The 22,800-nt window shown below is 49.8% G+C and overlaps 1 protein-coding gene across 1 annotated transcript; it reads right to left on the bottom strand.

The window, feature by feature from the left end:
- Positions 1-11,356: 11,356 nt before the first annotated feature.
- Positions 11,357-21,797, bottom strand: LOC126540864 (gamma-secretase subunit Aph-1-like). The gene is made up of 2 exons (XM_050187692.3): positions 21,285-21,797; positions 11,357-11,869 (listed from the first exon to the last, which is right to left on the bottom strand). Exons 1-2 carry the CDS (start codon positions 21,728-21,730, stop codon positions 11,536-11,538), a joined length of 780 nt encoding a protein of 259 aa, XP_050043649.2. The 5' UTR covers positions 21,731-21,797; the 3' UTR covers positions 11,357-11,535.
- Positions 21,798-22,800: the final 1,003 nt, after the last annotated feature.

The following is a 22,800-nucleotide window of genomic DNA, read 5'->3' as shown; positions in this document are numbered from 1 at the left end:
ACCGACCTTCCATGGAGCAGCGACTGAAGACCCAGAATCCTGGCTGGAGACCTATGAGCGAATCGCGACTTTTAACAGCTGGGACTCCGATGACAAGCTGCGGCATGTATACTTTGCCTTAGAAGATGCCGCCAGAACGTGGTTTGAGAACCGCGAGTCGACCTTGACGACATGGGACCTCTTCCGTAGTGGCTTCTTGCGCACCTTTACGAGCGCCGTGCGCAAGGAAAGGGCCGAAGTCATGCTGGACGCCCGAGTGCAGCTACCTAACGAGAACGTTGCCATCTTCACGGAAGAAATGAACCGTCTGTTCCGCCACGCCGACCCGGATATGCCCGAGGAGAAGAAAGTCCGCCTTCTCATGCGTGGTGTGAAGGAAGAACTTTTCGGCGCAATGATACGAAGCCCACCGAAGACCGTAGAAGAGTTCCTTCGCGAGGCCACCAGCATCGAGAAGACACTCGAAATGCGGAACCGGCAATTCAACCGCCGTACAAGCTCTACCCACTACGCAGGAATTCAATCACTGGCCACGGACGGTCTGTGCGAGACCATCAGGGCCATTGTGCGCGAAGAACTGCGCAAGGTCTTGCCATCGTCGCAGCCTCAAGTGGCCTCGATTGCCGACATCGTGAAAGAAGAGGTGCACCGATCGCTTGGTGTTCCTGAGGTGCAACCACAAGTACCGCAGCCCCAGCCAGAAGCGATGGCTTACGCCGCCGTCGCACGCCGTCAAGGTCCCCCTCCGCGACCGCGCCAGGGCCCTGCGACGCCACAATTCCGTCGTCCACCGCCGCCGCCGCCAGCACGCCCACCCATCGCCCAGCGCAGCTACGCGAGGAAGACGGACATTCGGCGAGCCCCCGACCACCGCCCGCTCTGCTATCACTGCGGAGAAGCCGGCCATGTGTATCGCCGATGCCCATACCGGGAGATGGGACTGCGAGGTTTCGCCGTCAATGCTCCGCGCCCGCAGCGAGGTGAACGCCCTCGCGACATCGCCGACTACCTCGCGGCTACTCAGTGGAGCCCTCGACGACCGTCCCGTTCGCCGTCGCCAGGCCGCTACCTGTCGCCACAGCGCCGACCATACACTGGCCCAGCCCGGGATCGGTCCGTCAGCCCATATCCGGAAAACTAAAAGCAGCAACCGATGGAGGTGCGGTTGCTGTTCGTCGAACTGACGAAGATCCTCCGCCGCCGACGAAGACGCCGAAAAGACTACATCGACGACATAACAACGACGTCACACCGCCGTCCCGACGAAGTCTGGCAGGAAAGAACACGCCGAAGAAAGACCACCTGACGACGCCACGTACCAACCACAGGTCAACTCGACGTACCCATGATCCGACGCCGAGGCCTAACTGTAACGCAAGACAAAGAACCACCGACCTCGACGTGCTTCTCGACGGCCACGCAGTTACCGCCTTAGTAGACACAGGAGCCGATTACTCCGTCATGAGTGGACCCATCGCAGCCCAATTGAAGAAAGTTAAGACTGCATGGGAAGGCCCGTTAATTCGGACCGCTGGAGGACACCTCATCACGCCGAGTGGAATCTGCACGGCAAGAATTACCATTCATGACCGGACTTACCCTGCCACTTTCGTTATCCTCCAACAATGTTCACGCGACGTCATTCTCGGCATGGACTTCCTAAACCAACACGGCGCAGTCATCGACCTGAAGTCGAAGTCGATAACTCTGTCTGCAGATCAAGCGATACCGCCGGAGAGCTCTCGTAGTCACCATGCCTTAAGTGTGCTCGAAGATCAAGTAAGCATCCCGCCTCGCTCCAGCATTGTTATTTCGGTCGGCACCGAAACACCCGCTGACGTAGAAGGCGTCATCGAAGGCGACCAACGTTTACTGCTCGACCGTGAAATTTGCGTCGCAAGAGGGATCGCTCGACTGCACGGAGGAAACACGAAAGTGTTGCTGACAAACTTCAGCCAGGAGTTCAAGCACATCAACAAGGGCACGACGATCGCATACATCGAGGAAATTCAGGAAACCAGCGATGCCTTTGTCCTCTCGGATTCTGTTGCATCTACCCCGACGACCGTAGTTCCCGAGCCAGACTTCGACATAAATCCAAGTCTCCCCGTGATTAAGCAGCAACAGCTCAGAAGTCTGCTTCGACGATACAAAGACTGCTTTTCGACGTCATCGAGGATTCGACAAACACCAGTCGCAAAGCATCGCATAATAACCGAAAAGTGCGCTCGACCACTACGCCAGAGCCCTTACCGAGTTTCGACGCGAGAACGCGAAGCTATAAGACAAGTCGACGAAATGCTGCGCGACGACATCATCCAGCCGTCGAAAAGCCCGTGGGCGTCTCCAGTCGTTTTAGTGAAGAAAAAGGACGGAACCCTACGTTTCTGCGTCGATTATCGTCGACTGAACAAAATCACGAAGAAAGACGTATACCCCCTCCCACGGATAGACGACGCATTGTATCGACTCTGCAATGCTAAATACTTCTCATCGATGGACCTCAAGTCTGGCTACTGGCAAATAGAAGTCGACGAAAGGGATCGCGAAAAGACCGCCTTCATCACGCCAGACGGCCTCTATGAATTCAAGGTTATGCCATTTGGACTGTGCTCGGCGCCTGCAACGTTCCAGCGCGTGATGGACACGGTTTTAGCAGGATTGAAGTGGCAGACCTGTCTTGTTTACTTGGATGACGTCGTCGTCTTCGCTGGAAATTTCGACGATCACCTTAAGCGGCTTGCGACAGTATTAGAGGCCATCAAGTCATCAGGGCTCACTCTGAAGCCGGAAAAGTGTCGCTTCGCTTACGATGAGCTTCTATTCCTAGGCCACGTCATCAGCAAATCTGGAGTACGCCCCGACCCGCAGAAGACAGCTGCCATCGCAAAGTTCCCGCAGCCAATCGACAAGAAGGCAGTGCGCAGATTCCTTGGCATGTGTGCCTACTATAGGCGCTTTGTCAAGGACTTTTCACGCATCGCGGAGCCGCTAACACATCTAACGAAATGTGATGTCGAGTTCAAGTGGGAAACGCCGCAGGCCGACGCATTTCAAGAACTCAAACGACGCATGCAGTCGCCGCCGGTACTTGCACACTTCGACGTGGACGCCGATACTGAAATCCACACTGACGCCAGTAGCCTAGGCCTCGGTGCCGTCCTAGTCCAGAGGAAAGACGGACTTGAACGGGTGATATCTTATGCTAGTCGGTCGCTGTCCAAAGCGGAAGGCAATTATTCTACGACTGAAAAGGAATGCCTCGCCATCGTTTGGGCTACAGCTAAATTTCGCCCTTATCTTTATGGCAGGCCATTCAAAGTCGTCAGCGACCATCACGCGTTGTGTTGGCTAGCTAACTTAAAGGACCCTTCAGGACGGCTGGCCCGGTGGAGCCTCAGACTACAAGAATATGACGTCACGGTAATATACAAGTCCGGAAGAAAACGCTCCGACGCCGGCTGCTTATCACGTGCCCCCATCGATCCCCCGCCGCAAGACGACGAGGACGACGACGCCTTCCTTGGAATAATAAGTGCGGAAGACTTCACTAAACAGCAGGAGCAGACCCGGAGTTAAAAGGCCTCGTCGAGTACTTGGAAGGGAACACCGACGTTGTCCCTAGGGCATTTAAGCGCGGGTTGTCTTCGTTCACGCTACAAAACAACCTGCTCGTGAAGAAGAACTTCTCACCAGTCCGCGCCAGCTACCTTCTTGTTGTACCGTCAGCGCTGCGTCCAGAAGTACTGCACGCCCTACACGACGACCCAACCGCTGGGCACCTCGGATTCTCCTGGACGCTGTCGAGGATACAGGAAAGGTATTACTGGCCGCGTCTCACCGCCGACGTCGCCCGTTACGTCAAGACATGCCGAGACTGTCAGCGGCGCAAGACACCACCGACAAGGCCAGCAGGATTACTACAGCCGATCGAACCTCCTCGTCGACCATTCCAGCAGATTGGGATGGATTTGTTGGGGCCGTTTCCGACGTCAACATCCGGGAATAAGTGGATCGTCGTGGCGACGGACTACCTCACCCGCTTCGCTGAAACTAAAGCTCTACCAAAAGGCAGCGCAGCCGAAGTGGCGAAATTTTTCGTCGAGCACATCCTGCTGCGACATGGTGCCCCAGAAGTCATCACCGACAGAGGAACGGCTTTTACAGCAGAGCTCACCCAAGCCATTCTGCGATACAGCCAGACAAGTCACAGGAGGACAACTGCCTACCATCCGCAGACGAATGGTCTCACGGAGCGCCTGAACAAAACCCTCGCCGACATGCTAGCAATGTACGTCGACGTCGAACACAAGACCTGGGATGCCGTCCTGCCGTACGTAACATTCGCTTACAACACGGCGGTGCAAGAAACAACACAGATCACGCCGTTTAAGCTGGTTTACGGCAGGAATCCGACGACGACGCTCGACGCCATGCTGCCGCACGTCACCGACGAGGAAAATCTTGACGTCGCTAGCTATCTCCAGCGCGCCGAAGAAACCCGACAGCTCGCCCGCCTGCGGATCAAGAACCAGCAGAGGACCGACAGCCGACACTACAACCTCCGACGACGCTTTGTCGAGTACCAGCCCGGTGACCGTGTTTGGGTGTGGACCCCGATACGCCGACGAGGACTCAGTGAAAAACTACTGCGACGATATTTCGGACCCTACAAGGTCATCCGACGTATTGGCGCACTGGACTATGAGGTCGTGCCAGACGGCATTTCGCATTCACAGCGACGCCGCGCACGATCTGAAGTGGTCCACGTGGTGCGTCTTAAACCCTTTTACGGACGCTGACAAACTTCCTTATTTTGTTGTTTTCTTTGTTAGGAGTGCTTTTCTTTTATTACTTTCGTTTGTTTGCAGCATCGGGTCGATGCTTTTTAAGAGGGGGGTATTGACACGTGTACTTATATTTAACGGGCGACCATGTTTCGCCGCATAACAAATGTTATCGGACAGCGCGGGACGCGCCTGCATGTATCCGAAGTTTCTGGAAAGTTATCGATGCTTCTATCCGCTGTCTGTTGCCGCCGAACCTTGTGTTATCTGATTTCATCGCGTGACTCGAATGTTGTAGAACTTTGTGGAAGGCATGCGGGTCCCAACGATTAGTCTGGAACCTTCGATGACTGCTGTATAAAAGCCGACGCACTTGACCCGCTGATCAGATTTCCGACGATCGCCGATTGTGTTCGCCGCTTTCGTTGTGCTATAAGTGTAGCCTGTTTTGTGGGCACAGGTTCGCCCAATAAAATCTAGTTTTGCCTTTCACAGTATTGCTACTGTGTTCTTAACGTCACCACCACGTGACAATATGGTCGAAGGCTGGGCGAGTTGGTTTGTCATTATTGCGTCCCGTCTGTGTTCTCGTCTTGTCCTCGTCTTTTGCGCCGTGGAAATAATATACAAGATATATTTTTGCGCGTTTTCTCTCTACAAACTGCAATCTTTGCGGGGATTGTTGCTATTATTATTATTTGTTTTTCGCTATGAGAAATAAAGAATGTGGGGATTGAAGGCGGGATGTTAAAGCAACATTGGAGCTAGGGCCCCCCCGTCTGGGGACTTTTGTTCCTACATCGCAAATGGGGACATTTTTTCTCGGGACATATTTTTCGGAGACATTATTTCCGGGGACTTTCTTTCCGGAACCCGTCTGTTTCGATCCATCCGAAGCCTCCAGCGAACCCAACACCGCTATCCGTAGCGGTAGTATTCTTCACTTGCGTAGGCCGTCTCTGGCAGTGCGTCTCGGACGCCCAAGGGGAGAAGTAACACTCGTGCCCTCAGGAGGGAGGAAGAAGACCATGGATCCTTATTAGCCTGTTTATTAAACTGCGTCAGTAAATATACATACTAACAGTAGGAAGAAACGTCCTGATCCAAACACTCTTCTAGATTGATGTCGGTTATTGGTCAATAGCAGCTGCGTATGGGAAGCGTCTATAGAAGAGAGTGAGGAGCAGACTTCTGTTGAAAAGAGAGCGTTTGAGAAAAAATTATGCAGATCCCACGCATTGTGGAAATCGACGTAAGGGAATCTCTCTGTGCTGTTTGCTTTGACTGACGATAATTAGCGTAGATGTTGACGTCGAATGTTTCATTTCTTCGGCGCGTTTAGTGCAGTGCGAGAGTGGTGAGTTGATTATAAAGGTTACCTTGCATGCACCACTGCTGTTTGTCTTCGTAGTGCACAGAACACACAGCGAGACACGGTTGCTTGAGGTGTTGTGCGCCATTGTTCATAACCTCCGAGAAGGTTAGTATTGTCATTGCCTCACACGGCACATCGCATCGGGGCAGAAGTATGGGCAGAAGCAAGAACTTGAATTATGGGACTGAACAAACAAAACCACAATCGGATTATGAGCGGTAGCACAAAAGAGATACATGATGTTTTTATAGTGTTTATCCGAGACGATAAAAACGGTTTAAAGAAGACACGAGTAGGACAACTTCGTTGTTGAAGAAACGTCGTATTAGCTGCTAATGTCCGGCTTAATGACTTTTTTCAGACGATCTAGAATAGCTCTTCAAAACGTACATGTATTCGAAAAGCTGGTCTTGAAGTAGGATTGGGAAAGACAAATAATTCCTTTGCCAGGCCTCTTCACATGTGATTTCTAAACGCTTTTAAGACGCTATCAAAAAGCTGGTCTAGAAGTAGTCCCGAGAGGTTTGCGATAATCTGAAGCTCGTTTTCTTGGATTCCAGATGAGTCGAAGCGTCGGTGTCTAGTGCAACTGAGCTCCGGGCGCAGTGCCAAGCACTGTTGCCTGTAGAGGCCGACGCATCCTCGACCAAGTCACATGAAAGGAAACATGTTCACGAAAATGAATCCAGAATACCGCCTTTGGTGTGCAGCAACGATGTTTACAACAAAAATGAAAATGACATACCACTAAGAAACGGGCACGTCTTGACAATCGGTCAGGCCAGGGCTTGTGTGCCAAGAGCGCATGAAATGAGCATATCAGAAAGCAACACTTTATTGAAAAAATAATGCTTATGCAAGGTTGGAGCAACAGATGAGAAATATAAAGTAAGTCGAATGAAAAGCACATCAAGAATGACCTAAACTCCCAGAAACAATTCTTAATGAACTAGAAATTCATCAACGATAACTAGAACATACATAAACGAAATTCGTAAGTACACGTAAAATGACGAACAGCAAGAACACGGAGTGTGCTAGTTTCTTATTTTGCATAGTAAAGAGCACATGCTATCAGGTGAACAGACTAGAGTTATTTAGAAATTGATATCACAGCAACTGCAAGAAGCAGAATGAAAATGCGAGTTTTATTCGCATCTGGTAGCTTGCTCCAAGCAATGTTACCAATAATCTAGAAGCTTGAAAAGAACATAAAAAGCAATAACGACACATATCATCGAAAATCGATCGTGTGATAAAACCAAACAATAGAAATATGTGAAATTTAAAATATTGCTTTTAGGATACATCAAATATAATAATGGTGTGAGAATTAAAAGAACCACAAAACTAACAAAAACAAATAGCATATAGAATGCTCAAACAAGGAAGTCTGTGTGACAAGTGAGCACCACTTTAATGCAAAGTACGATGAGACTAAGTAATGCTACATAACTAAAATAACCTTAGTACTCCAGTACACGAGAAGTGAATGTGCAAGCCTCATAATTAGAAACTTGTATAAACCTGGAAACGAACTGAAATGCACAGGAAGCTGCGTTTTAGTAACCAAGGAGGCAATGGTCATAAATACAAGTCGGGTTATCTAAAAAGCATTGTACAAGAGGCACACATGTACCACTCTCGGAAAAAAAAAACAGGCATAAAGACGCAATGAGTCATTTGCAAACTCATGAATACATTAATTAGTAAACTTTGCACACATCTCCAGTCTCCTAAATTAAAAAAAAAAGATATTGTCTCGCCATCCTGGCCCAGCGAAAATGGACGCCCAGCGAAGCTGTTTAAAAACACCACCGCAATTGCTGAGCGGGGGTATGCAATGCTTTATTGCCTTAGAGTAGTGGTAGCAATGGTGATTTTGACAGCGCGTCGCCGCCAATAAAAACGCTAATAGACATAAGTGCATACTGTAGACGCTACAAAATCAATGAATAAGGATATAAAAAGGTACAGGCAAAAATAAAGGCACAGAAGGACTAAACGGTTGAAACGGCAATATGTTCGGGGCAGAGCTGATAAATCGCCTGGGATATATCCTGCGAAAGTCTTCATCAACATGTGAAAAATAAGGTAATGCGCACGTCGAGATCTGCTTCCACGGTCACCTCCTCGGGCGCTATATAACGATCGTGACGTTTACTGGCGTCCTCCCTGTGAAATGGGGCGGAAACAAAGAGTGCAATAGCCTGTTTGGTTTAATCAGGTTTTATTACATCTATCGCTGTCTAGCCTTTTACATATCTGATGTCGATCTTTAAATTCCCCTTTAAGACCTCTTCCACTGTGTTGTATACCTACGCTTTTAATGACAATGGCACTCGTTCTATAAATCGCTTCCGTCGTTTTTTTTTTCACCAATACTCTAGTCGTCCCATATTGATTTCGGCTGCTTGCCAGTTAATCCTTCCATCTTCTTTGAATCGATCCCAACACTTCTGGAATGTGCACATTCCCTACGTGTCTCTCTGGGTGAATATCTTGGCATTCCATTACGATGTGCCGAGTCCTTTCCGGAATTTGTTTTCAGCGCGCACATGCCTCATCCTGTCCTCCGGTATGTTTTTGTCCTCAGGCAACTAGCTCGGGCCTCAAATAGCAGGGAACTCCCCTTTGCCTTATCATACAGACTTTCCCTCCTGATTTCTTTCTTGTAGATGTAAATATCTAGGGTCCTTTTGCAGCGAAACTGTTTATGGCTAGGGTTCCATGAAATTCCCTCCCCCCAATTCTGCAAGCGAAAATGTGGGCTGGTCCTGGTGATAGTGCAGGAAGGGTCCAAGCGCAATGGCAGATACCCCTGTGGACTCCGGGTAATGGGCTCCGGGACTTGTAACGCGCCCTTGAACTACCCTTGTCACAGCTGGCACCTAAAGGGGACCGAGGCACAAGGGCAAGAATGGCAAGGGTAAGAAGGGCAAGAAAGCACAAGGGAAAGCTTTCTGAAGACATGGCCGACCCGCGTCAGCCCCTGTCTACGTTCGCACCGCCCTCTTTTTGTCGGCATTCCAAGCACTTGCGTATCTAGTTTCCTTTCGCTCTCCCGTTGTGGCGGTGCCGTCGAAACGTCACGCGTGTATAGTTTTCTGTTGCTTCTAGGGGCGGGGGTTGCCTTCTCGTCTTTTTTCCTGCCGTCGCTCTTCGTAAGCGCGTTGCTCTTCGGGAGTCCGGACTATACGCGAATATGATGGAATCAATATAATAATAACATAGGTGATACGAGAATTTGTGTGCGTACCTATCGTCATGATGACCACCGATCAGGACAGTAAGTGTGCTCTTACTTTTGTTCAGAATTCTGTCATCTTTCTGTCGTGTGCTAAACAGCTTCGCTGTTGTCATACAACCTCACAGAGTGGAACGACTCGTGATTTTTGTTTCCAACCTTTGCACCCAATTGGCGGTATCTGTTTCTCTCACGTTCTTTTTGATGACTCCTGTTTGTCTATTTACACATTCAATTACCGTGTACTTGGTTGCCAACTTTCTTGACCTCTTCCTCCATTCCGTGTCCGTGGTTTTCAGGTACAAATATTTGTGCACTTTAGCCGGCTATTTCTTTTCATCCACGTTGCTTGTCCTCTCTTCAAAACTAATCTTTCTTTGCGCTTATGCCCAACTTACGTCACATTGCATTGCCTCACTTGTGGTTTTAACGTGGGCTTCCAAAGCCAGTCGGCACACCACCCTCTCGTCAATCTCCAACCACGACAAGATTTTTGAATAATAGCACATAATTGCATTTGTGAACGTGAGCGCTAGCACCATTAATGGCTCCTTCCCGGATTCCTCACACCAGCTCATATTTATTGAAGCCCCAAAGCATTACGTTCCCTTTCATTTTTAGATCATCTTGGTGGGCGCTTGAGTAGATCTTTCCTTCGTTTATGTATACACCCAGGTATGTATATTGCATGACTTTGGGTATATGGCTTCCTGTTGAATCGATGCCACATAATTATTTGACTCTGCATTAAATATAATTTACGATTTCTCTGTGCTAAACTTATGGCCTGAATTCGTCACCGCATTGTCACTTATATTCGCAAGCCTCTGTGAAACCCTTGCATTGACCGCTAGTCGCGCTATGTCGTCAGCATGTATCGGCGCAGCGACTTTATGTTGCACCCTTTTGCCCATTATACGGATGTAAGATAGATCACAACCTAAATCACTGCTCTCCAGTCGTCTTTCAATGCCTTAAATAGAGCGCGAACAACAACGGCGGGAAAAGACATCCCTAGTTAAATCCTCGGTGAATTTCCACAACTTCATTGCGTTTCAGGCCTTCCCATTCGATTGGTACTCGGTTGTCCCTATGAATCTCCCTCAACAGTTCAACGATATCGTCATCTATGCCCTCGTGCTCGAGGATACCACAGCATAATCCACAGACTACTCAGTGCCCGCGGTTAACAGCGCGAGTGCGTGCGCCGCGTTATGTATATATATATATATATATATATATATATATATATATATATATATATATATATATATATTGCAGCGGCCATAGGGACGGCTGAAGCAAAACTTACCAGCGCGCACTATCGGAGGCTATATAGTTCAGCCCCAAACTGACCGCGAGCTACGCAAATTATGGAAAGGACACCCTCATTGTCATGTTTCAACATTACAAGTATGCATATTTATGTCAATATTTATGCCTGCACGACGTAAAACACCTGGTTATAGTATGACTGTTCGCTCTTGCACGTTTGCTAGCGAAACGTAGCAGAGCTTTTTCGCAATTGTACAATAAGCAACTCGTACGTATCAATATGGCAAAGTTGCCCTGCTGCTAATCGGCTTTCTATACCCTGGGTAAGAGATGCATGCAGACGGTGCATAGCGGGCTTGTAGAAAAAAAAAAGCAGTTATGCTTATCGTTTAGCAGTGTCAACGCATGTGGTTAGTCACTCGCGGAGCAAGTCAACGTTATATACACGCAGACACCTTACTATGCGGGCAGACGGCATATTATTGCTATCTGAGGGTGAGTGAGAGTGGGATGAAAACCGCGCATTGAGGGTGACAGAGGGCATGCATGTTTTACAACGTGCGGACGAGGGTGAGGTGAGAACGGTGTTCGCATTGGAGTGTGAGAGACGGAAGAAAAAAAAGAAATAAGGGCTCACATCTGCCCACCCCTCGACGCGCACACACACGTGCGAACCCGTAAAAACGTTTAATGCGCAATTCGAAGAATTTGGAAGGTGCTGGAGTTCCCAAAGCAGGTCGTGAAGGAGGCATCTTGACTGCCAGCAGAATGAAGAGAGCACGCGTGCACGAACGTGCAGGTAATCGTGTCTGCCTTGGTTCCCCCTTCTCTACGTCATTATTCCGCCGCCCTCAGTCGTCCTCGGAGCCCTCGAGCGAGCCGTCGCTGCGTGATAGTTCCAGTTGCCGGGACCACGTGTGTCCCGTCCGGCCGCCGGTCACCACGAAGGCCACGGCAGCGGTCAGGAACAGCAAGCCGGCGATGGCGGCCAGCGGGACGACCAGTTGCCCGCGCGAATACAGCAGTGTGGCACCCGAGGCGAACAGGTGTGCGGCTGGCGCGAAGGCGACAAGCGCCGTGCTCTGAAAGCACAGTGCTTGGAAGGCGACCACGCTCCACAAGCTGTGAAGCACCGTCAGGACACCCGTGGTCAGCGCCGACATCAGGAAGAACGAGTCGGGAGCGCTGGAAAGAGGAAAAAGAAACAGTTGAAAGAAAGAGTTAAGAAAGAAAAAGTTTGGAAAGAAAGAAATATAGTCCTGCGCGGACTCTTTGGAAGCTGCCCGCCTTACACAATCAGTAGCCGCGTCTTCGGGAGTCCTCGTCTTTCTTGCATATCGCGCATTGGCTTTCATCCGTTGCCTTAATTTCTAAGAGCCACAATTAAAATAGCGGAGACGACAGTGCATTCGACATGGCCGTCTATAGTTGTGGTCCCAAACCGAAGCGGAACTGGCCGGTGGCCGACGACTGGTTTACTGTTCTCCTTCTAATAAGCGAAGTGTCGCAAATTATCAGAAGTAAAATAGCAAAAACTTTCACTGCAATGCAGAAACAAAATAGGCGATTCAAGCGTTGTTTTCGGTTTCACGGTGGAAGCATGATAATCTTGCTTGTTGCCTGCATTTTAGTGTGTTCTTGTAGTTTAGTATGGTAACAGTTTTGTCCTTTAGTCTATAGCCGGTGATGTTTTCCTTGCAACGGGCCCTTTTTCATGCGTCTATGGCAGACAAGCCTTTCAGCACTTTTTTTTTTCTTCCACAACTTTTGATCTTTTTCGACAAATATTTATTTTGCGTTCTTGCGAAGCGAATCGCACAGCTGCCATTCGTTCTTAAGAACCGTGTTTGCCATCAAGCTCCAGAGATGTTAGGAAGCTATATGGGCAGTTAGATTGTCTACAATTATTGATGTGTTTAAAACTAAATGTCCGCGATAGTCGCTTTTTTTCCCCACTAGTCAATACAAGCGTGGTACCTAACAAACCGAAATAAATATTCCTGCTGTAGATATATGCGTCCGCGTTTTACTATTCTATATTCGATTGGATATTCGATAGGGCTGATATTCGCCCCTCTCTCTCTATACATAGTAATCTTTTAGACATAAAAAGGGACGAAGATGTTTTGATGGAGTAAGGAAAACAGCTACACATACTAATAAAACTGAATTAAACTGTCATTCTTCCATGATAAGTAGATGCTTTGGGAAGTGAAAACATATTTTTGTGAGCAATTCGGGTGGGGTTAACATTAATCAAGGAAATCTAGAGAATTAAGCTGTACGTGAGCTCACCTTTAGATAATCTGAAAAACTTAGTAATTAAGTAGGGTGAAATAAACAAATAATTGTGATTTTCTTATTATCTATGTGTTTATTATTATTATCATTATTATCTCGACTACTGTTAGAAGTAATGCTTGGTATTGTAAGTATTTAATTAAAGAAGAGCACCAGCGCCGTAGCCTGCGTTCAGTCTCTTTGCTTGCAATTTTTCTACGCAATATATGACCAGAAAGCTGGGGTAAATAGTGAGGAGTATTTTCCACCGTTAAATCACGTTTCTGCACTAACTGAACGTACGTTTGAAACTAGGGGGTACCAAGCCAGGATGAGCCCTCTCGCCATTTTTTTTTTGTAAAAAGTATTACCGAGTGAAATCATTTGTGAAATGCGCAGTTGTCAATTGTGAAAGAAGATGCATCTTCTGCAAAACCGTACCCCCTCCCCCCCCCCCTCTTGCACTCTGACAATGCAGCGAAATAGCTTGAATATATATATATATATATATATATATATATATATATATATATATATATATATATATATATATATATATATATATATATATATATGAGAGAGAGAGAGAGAGAAGAAAAACTAACGAACGCAGTAAAAAACCTCTTCGCATACGATAAAGGTTGAAGCTTTGCGATGGAACCGGTGCTCGTAAATATCAGTACATTTTCTGCCACGTTTTCTAACACATATCTCTGCAATGTTCGAGAGTGGACACTCAGCATTTAGTTGGACACTGACCACTGTACCTCTCAGGCATGGGCAAACCTAGCGCTGGCAGTCATGCTGCTACCCAAAACAAACCTCACGACAGTTCATTACGAGAAGCGTGTCTCACTGCCTCACTTTAATTGGGCAAAGCCTATAAAGGGCCCCTCAGCAGGTCTGACCATATTGAGCTGACAAGCGCAGAGCATACAATGCGCGCTAACGATCATGTTTGCAAAGAATTAAATCGCTACGCGCCGCGGAAAGGTCTGAAATTTCAGTCCGAACACCGTTTACCCTTTCCCTCGCGGCGACCGTGCTCCAAGCTGGACAGTGACGTACTCGTGTCTCTGCGCCTACGTACTCGTGTCCTCATTGTGACGTGGGACGTCGCTCGTGGTGACACGTGGCTTCGAGAATAATTGAAGGCAACATCTGTTATTTGTGTGATCTGTTGCTTGAATTGACGAATTGAAGTTTCCAGAAATAATAAAACACGCAAACGGAATGTCTGCGTGTTTTTTGTTTTACATCGCACCGAAGCAAGAAAATTGTATTTCCGCTTCGTCTGCTTGTTCTCACGGTCGTGCAGTCACGTGTGCAGGTACCGAAATTATGCCATATTCTACGGTGTTCCAGCGCGTGATCCTGCTCTGTGATCCGCTTGTTCTGCCTCAGTATTCGTGAAAAGCTGAATTATACTGCTAGTCATGTGTCCTCGTGTACAGCGTGCAAAATTGTGCGCTGGGTGAAACGAGACACTCACACGAGGTCGCGCGCAACGCCCTCAACGAAAATGCGCAACGCTGAAAAAAAAAGAGGAAGGAAAAAAGAGGCAAGGAGAAAAAAGAATGAGGGCGGGGCCCGCGACGTATGCGTCACGCGATCCTCGAGGTCCGGTATGGGAGAACGCAGCGAACGCCACTGCCCACACAACGGCCAAACATTCGCGCTCGGTGTAGTTCCGCTGCGCAGGTGACAAAAGGCGGCTAGCGTACGCGATGACACGTTCATGGCCGTGTTGAACTCGTGCCAAGACAGCACCGATTCCGTGGCCACTGGCATCGGTGCGCACTTCTGTAGGGGCTGCTGAAGTAGCGAAGTGTCCTAGAATCGGTGGGGTGGTGAGAATGGTGGTAAGGCGAGAAAAGGCGGTGACCTGACAGGATCCCCATGAAAACGGCCCACTTTTCTTCAGGAGATCTGTGAGAGGGCGTGCTATCGTGGCAAAATATTTAACAAAGCGGCGGAAGTAAGAGCAAAGGCCCACGAAACTTCGGACATCTTTTGCGGACCGTGGAACGGGGAACTCTTTGACGGTGCGAATTTTCTCTGGGTCCGGTCGGATGCCAGCTGCATTGAAGACATGTCTAAAAACAATGATCTCACGGTGGCCAAAGTTACATTTCTTGGAGTTGGGCTGTAAATCGGCCATGCGAAAAACGACAAGTACAGCTCAAAGGCGCTCAATGTGTGTGCTGATTGAGGGCGAGAACACAATAACATAGGTACCACAGACAAGTCGACCACTTGAATCCTTGGAGTAGTGAGCTCATCATACGCCCAAAGGTAGCCGGAGCATTGCATAGCGCAAAATGCGTAACTTTGAATTGGTAAAGACCATCAGGCGTTATAAAGGGGGTCTTTTCACGATCTAGATCATCGACAGCGATTTGCCAATATCCGGACCGCAGGTCGTTGGAAGAAAAATACTGTGCCCCGTATAGGCAATCGAGGGCGTCATCGATACGAGGTAGTGGGTAGACGTCCTTCTTCGTTATGCGGTTGAGGTGGTGGTAATCGACGCAGAATCTCCATGAACCGTCCTTCTTTTTGACCAGCACGACAGGGGACGCCCAGGGACTTGACGATGGCTCCATGATGTCTTTCGCTAGCATCTTGTCTATTTCCGTTTCGATGACGTGACGCTCTGAAGCTGACACTCGGTAGGGTCGCCGATGGATGGGTGGATTATCGCCTGTATGTATACGACGTTTGACAAGTGACGTCTGGCCTAAGGGTTGGTTGTTCAGGTCGAATATATCCTTGTAGGAAAGCAATAAACTGCAGAGCTGTTCAGTCTCTGCAGGAGTGAGATTCGGGGCGATCATTTTCCTAATGTCGTTGTCAGTGCATTTAGCAGACCGGAAAGACTCACAGGAAGCGTCGACGGCAAGAGTCTCAACGCAACTTCGAAAGCAGTGATTGTAGCCAGGGTGATATCCTTAGGCAGAATTTGCTTAGCAAGCCCGAAATTCACCACAGGGAGATACGTGCGATTGTCTGTGACCCTCACTATTGTATGCGGAACAGTAACGTTGTGGTTGAGAACGATGGTAGTTATGGGAACGGAGATGTAATCACCATCGGTAACTGGCGTAGAAGGCGACATTTCGATGTATGTCAAGGCCTGTGGTGGAACGTGAAAAAAATCAGTCAGTCTTAGGCGAATTTCGTGTGGTGTCGGAGGAACGTTCAGTAGAGGCAGGTCAAGACGCACAGTACTTGAGGAACAATCGATGAGCGCTGAATGGGCGGAGCGGAAGTCTAGGCCTAGTATGAGACCATGGGGGCATTGGTCAAGCACAGTGAAAAGGACGACAGTATGGCGGCCGGGAATACTCACACGTGCAGTACACATTCCGACCACGGTCACCGTGCTACCATCGGCAATTCGTACGAACCGAGTAACGGCAGGGGTAACAATTTTCTTGAAATGGCAGCGTAGGCGGCTGGTCATAATCGATATGTATGCTCCGGTATCTATGAGTGCTGTGGCGGGTGTGCCATCAACTTGGACGTCAAGAAGGTTATTTCTCGTAAGCAGCGTCAAAGGAGGATATTGCGGCGAATGTGACATTGCAGCACCACCGCGAGGCGCTGCATTGCCTAGTTTTCCTGCTGGGACGGTCCTGGGTAGGTCGGCGACGGCGAGCGGTGAAGCCGGGGCGGACGTGGCTGACGACGTTGAGGCGAGGGCGAGCGAACATAGCGGCGAGTTGACGTAGTGGCGTCGGAGGCGTCGTAGACGCGACGGGGTGAGGAACTTCGGGGCGAACCTGCATTCCGGAAGCTGTTTCGAGGAGGGGACGGCAAACGGCTCCGGCAGTGATGGGAAACGTGACCGATGCGGCCGCAGCAGAAACATATCGGTCTGTCGTCAGGCGTACGCCAGTCCGATAGATTCCTGGTAGTGTAGGGATAACGGACATAGTGAGGTGGACTGCGATAGGACCGAGGCATATGAGCAGGGCGGGTGTCAGGGAAACTCAAGGAGCAGGCGCTGGGAAGACCCATATTAGCGATTTCCTGGCGAACAACTGACTGGATCAGCGATGTCGTCTCAGCAGTGTTGTTCCAAGACGTCTGTTGAGGCGAGGCAGGAAACGCTGCTTCGAGTTCGCGGCGTACAATGCTGGTCACGTTTTCGCCTGGTGGTGGCGAGCTAAATTGGTCGGTGGGGTCGGTACAGGAAGAGGTCGCTGCAGTATTTGGAAGCCGTATAAACTGCGTGTACATACAGCGATTCTTCGCCTGCTCTAAACGGCGGCATTCCTTCAAGACGGCGTCGGCTGTCGATAAGTTTCTAAAGACCAGAAGGTTGAATGCGTCGTCCTCGATGCCTTTGATAATGTGTGCAACCTTGTCCGCCTCCGGCATGGACGTGTCCATATTATTACAGAGGGCTAGGACGTCCTGAATGTAGGAGACATACGACTCGGTAGCAGTTTGGGCACGCGTGGCGAGTTGTTGCTTGCCGGCTAGTTGTCGACCGGTCGGATTGCCAAAAACGTCGGACAGCTTCTCTTTGAACAAGTCCCAGCTGGTTAGCTCTTCTTCATGTGTGTAAAACCACGTTCGCGGTGTTCCGTCGAGGTAGCAGAAGCTTGATGTGGGCAAGTTGGTTTCGCATACTTGAAGAAAAGAGCGCTACGAAGACGCGGACTAAAAGAGGAACATGTACGACGGACAAGGCGCTACCGAGGTAGAATACGACATTGGCCAGCATTATGATCGGATTCCACCTGCTAACCTTGCTGACGCACTCACACATCTTCAACGATTCTTCTACGTCAACACCTTCGAGGCCAGTGATCTTGCCGGAGTCTTGTGTCTGAGGTAGAGCAACGTACTGGGTATGCGTATAGTCGGCACTGCAGCTGCAGACGCGGTGCCTTCCACTGGAAGCATGGTCCCAGGCTGGGTGAGACATCCGCTGCGGAGCTCCGTGACGAAGACGCGTACCCTGCACGTCCACCGAAATGTCACGGGTATAAAACTATTTACACGATGTATTTACACGATGCGTATGTACGCAGCAGCCCAGAATCCCGAGAGGCTGTTGCCACTTCGTCGTCTTCACCGTCGACAACCTTGTCCTCTTTTTCACCGTAACAATATAAAGGGAAATTTGCGGGGATCTTTTAGTATAATGCAGGGAAAATTGTCGGAAATAGGGAATCGAAATGAAATAGGGAATAGGAATGGGAATTCTGCTGCAACGTACGGAACATCATTGATCGCCGACTACGAGCCAAAGAGGAGCAGACTGTCTGCGCCTCTTTGGCTCGGCGTCGGCAAACTGCGCGGACATACCGCGCGCGCGCCGACGCGCTTTCTGCAAGACCGTCTCGCGAGGCTTCGGAGCGGGGCGCCGGAATGAACGAGAGCGATTATTCGAACGCGCCACCGTTCTCACGAGCGTACGCGCGAACGGTTATGGTGTCCAGCATGGGGGCGAACATATTCGCTCGCAATCGGGTCGCGGTGAGTCGGACATCCTTGCTTTGTCGGGCGCGCATTCATAAGCATTGATTTGGCTTTGTCCCAAGAGCACGTGTGAAACCTCACACTGTGTATCGCAATCAACTCGCAGTTCCCAATAGTGGCTCAGAATGTTTGATGCTGGGAATTCTTTGTGTGTGTATATTAAAAAAAAACATAGGTAGGAGGTTAGACAAAATAAGAACAATAGCTTGGTGGCGCAATCTACCGTCCCGTTTCAAAAGGTACGCACACCCATCCATCCAGTGCCAATACTTTTCACGCGCTCCATGGCAATAGAAGCTATCACGGTGGAAATTATCACTTGCCTACTACTTTGAGTTTCTCACAATAGCACCTAGAGGGAAGTCTGGCGCCACCGTCTAGGGGAGTTGGGGGCGTTGTGGCGTGATGGGAATGACGGTATGTGTGTCTGCAAGGCTTGTGTTGGCTGGTGTGGTATGAGGCTTCGTCTAAAACGTCGATATAACTAAATAAATAATGCGTTCTCGAAATATAATCTTCATAAAAGTTTCTGATTCCCTCATATTCCCTATTTGAATGAAGTTTGCTCACCTACAATGCGGAATCAAGTGAAGATAAACACGAACAGACGACGAACTGTTCCAAAGCGAGCGCGAATCTTGTCTGTCTTCCAACTTTAGCGGCCCACTTATACGTTTTACCTATCGTATAAATGTACAGGTTCCAGAACCGGGCATGAACGCAGGCCAAATTTTCACTTTTTAACAGCGGAGCTGTTTAGGGACTCGCAATCTCCATTGACCGTGGTTGTTATTGTCAGTGCACGCGTCTGTCACGCCAGGCGAAGGTTCCCCACTAAGCCGACAGAGAGCGCCACCGCCACAACGAGCGTCCGCCAGGGGGCGCGCTGCTCTGAGCGAGCCTAGAGTTTCTGTATGCTTCCAACCTTTGGTAGCATATACAGTAACTCTAAGCGAGCCGATGAGCGCGCGTCAGGTGGTGGGAGAGGAGGAGGGGAGAGGGAAGGTGCATGTAAAGAGAGCGCGCCCATCAGACTGTCTTTATCGTCGTGGTCGCTGAACGGTTAGGAGGTTCTAATGTGCTCGCCGATGAACTCCAGCACGTACCCGCTCCGGAAACAGCGGACGCCGAGGGGCTAGAACGTCAGCGCTCGTTCGCCAGTGCCGTGTAAGAGCGAACAATCCCACGCTTCGCGCTAAGGGAACAGCAGCGAAACGCCAGCGGAGTCAAGCGAACCCCGAGAATCAGAAGAGAGAAGCGGAGGCTCAATGCCAGCGCAGAGCAGCAAATCCCGAACTTCAGAGGAAAGCAGCGGAGTACTAGACATTATAGCAATAAATTGAGAGGATAATCGCACGAAACCAATAATTACTCTATGACAGAATAGATAATCATAACAAAAGGATAGATGATAGATAACTAAACTAACAATGATAGAACGTGTAAGCGTGACTCAGCGCGGTGTCACGCGCGCACAGGTAAACATGAACAGATCTCGCTCGATGACAGTGGAAACTGTCTGAGGATGCTGGAGTTAGGCATCGCGGCAGCAGGCGCGAGTCAATTGACCTCCGTGCATCTGTCGCTTCAACGCTAACGAAACGTCCAAAGCACAAACAAACTGTGCAAACAAACTTTGCAAATTGTGCAAACATCGGAAATCGGTTTGAAGATGAGGCTCGCGCGGGCGCGCACTTTGGTCACGTCACAGGTCGCTTACAAGTCACACGAGTGCCGGCAGCGCGTCCCTATGGCGTCGGCCAAAAGCGTCTACAACGGTGTCCGCGACTCGCGTGGCCAACGCCGTAGTAGATGCCGCAATGTCTCCACTCTGTACGGAGTGGGCAAGGAAAACATCGAGACACCCTGGCAGCCGCCAGGGTGTCTCGTAGTTTCCATCATTCCATCATCCACGCACTTTCCATCATTCCCATGGTGGTTGAACGATCGCAGCGCCAGAGTTCCCCCTAGTAATTATTGTATGGAGCTCTATGTTGGTGAGGACCTATCTCCCATCTACCCTTCCCTCGTGTTTTTTTTTACTAGGCTACAAATTTATACCGTGACATTCCCTCCTATTCTTTGCCTTCCTCAATGCTTTCCCGCGTAGCAGCGTGCCACCGAATTAAGTGACACTGGCTGCGACGAAGTGCAGCGGGATCCCGACAGGGGCACACAGAGCACGGAGTGCGATTGCGACTTTCATCGCACTGTGATAGAAATCACACCATGTGAAACGCCCGGTAGACGCACCTCTGCACTACATATTGAACACCGTAAAGCAGTCGCCGTAATTAGGCTTAATAGGATATATAAATTAAAGGCAGTTATGGGAATCGCTGAGGTGCCGTCGACATCTGACCGGAAGAGTTAATCTATAGGGGCCGCCTCCCCGTGACGAGGCTACGTGGATGATGGTGCCTGACTCGTCACGTGATGTTCTGCGCATCTCGAAGCAAGCGGGGCCATGACATTATCAGTCAACGCAAGGAAGGATCCAGATGGAGACTGGTTCTAGAGATTGCAGCAAGCGCGCCTGCGTGAGGCGTGCGCCCCGCCGGGGTCAAGGTAGATAGGCCAGCAGTCGGCGACGAATGCAGGAAGGCTGGACAAGTTTGTTTAAAGTGTTGAAGTCATTCTTCGTGCACGAAGTCTATTGTAGCTGGTTAAGTTCCTTTATTAAATAGTGTTCTGCTTTCGTCAACCGCTGATTCTTCCTGGTGAGGACTACGGTAATGATGATGACGATGAAGATATAGAGCATATACATGAGGATGTTAAATTAGATATCAGAAAAGTGCAAACTAGTATGCTGTAGACGTACCTCTCCACGTAACCCTGAGCACCGCGAGGCATACGCGCTTCGGCGACGTCTGCCAGCGCGTTGAGCAGGGAGCAGGCTCCACTGGCGATGCCGAAGCCCAGGCCGGAGGCGTAGGCGAGCGCAGCCCTGCTGCGAGCCAGCTGCACGCCTCCGGCGAGCGCGGCCAGCTTGAGCGCGCGGTCCACCTTGCGCAGCGCGTGGAGGGTCGCGAGTCGGGCGCCTTCCTGGAAGAGCACGGCGACAGCCATCCCCGCGACCAGGGGCAGGCCCAGTGGCGAGAGCACGGACCAGGCGATCGACGACAGCAGCAGCGACAGCAGCCAGCTGAAGGAGGACACGAGCAGCACCACGACTCGGCTCGGGTGCCGCGCGATGGTCAGCGTGAACATGGACAGCGCCGGGCCGAAGCCCATAAGGCCGTAGCCCAGGCTCTCACGCACGGTCATGACCGAGGCAGCGGTTTCCTCTCGGCGGAGATGAGTTAACTTTGCCTGGCCGTTCTACAGTGTGCAATCCTGCTGCTGCTGATGATGATAATAAGGATGCGCGTTCTGAACATGGCTCGTACCCACTATGGGCGATGGGCCGAGAAGCGTGTGGTTGTACGTGAATTAATGAATGAAAAAAAATAAGAGTTTGAAAAGGTAAAAAAGAGAGATCGGCAGGACCAATCTCATGATGACTGTCGACGGTAATGCTTTAGCATTCAATCAATATAGCGACACAACTTATTCCCACCGTCGAAACCAATTGTGTGTGAATGTGTGAGGTGAGCAGGCGGGGATTACTCTTTCGCGTTTATTTAAGAGTAATAAGATGGGAAGTGGGGCGAGTTGGTACGGTAACATAATACTCTTGCAGCCCGAAAGAACTAATACTTAGACGAGAAGCACTGGAAGAGCTCTGGACGATAAACACAGCAGCGCTCGTGCTGTGTTTCTCGTCTTCGTCCTTTCGCACTGCACAAAATCATGCTCCTTAAAACACTCGGCGCCACCTAGCGCTGCCGCAGCAATACCTGGGGTGGCATACAAAATGCATGGTGCATGCATTTCGCATGCATACGAAATGCAAATAAGGCAGATAAACACGTTATAGGACAACAACGCACTTCTTTCTGGACTGGCTGCGCTCCCTAGTGGCACTGCCGAGAAGTTCGCGCTCGTCCTCCGAGATGAGAAGCGTGGCGCGCTGGTGCCTGCGAGCGCTGAGAATTGCTCCCTCACTTGCCGCACACTCAGCCATACATACTCAGTACAGTGACCCAAGTTGGCCAGATGTTCACTGAAGAGCGGCACATACCCAGTGCATTTGGGGCGCAGCCTGCTAATGCGTCGGGTTGCTGTCCGCGATGAACTCTTGTGACGTCGGTTTGATCGGCACAATCTTAGTTGCACATACAGTTAGCGAACCTGGCATCAAAGACGTTCATAGAAGAGCGGCACGCACCAATGGGCACTACACAGTGACCCAAGTAGGCATCAAAGAGGTTCACTGAATGCCAGCACAGACCGCG

The sequence above is a fragment of the Dermacentor andersoni genome, chromosome 2 (assembly GCF_023375885.2).
Source record: "Dermacentor andersoni chromosome 2, qqDerAnde1_hic_scaffold, whole genome shotgun sequence".
Lineage (NCBI taxonomy): Eukaryota > Metazoa > Arthropoda > Arachnida > Ixodida > Ixodidae > Dermacentor > Dermacentor andersoni.
The sequence above is the reverse complement of the archived record's forward strand: the minus strand, read 5'-3'. Positions and strand labels throughout refer to the sequence as shown.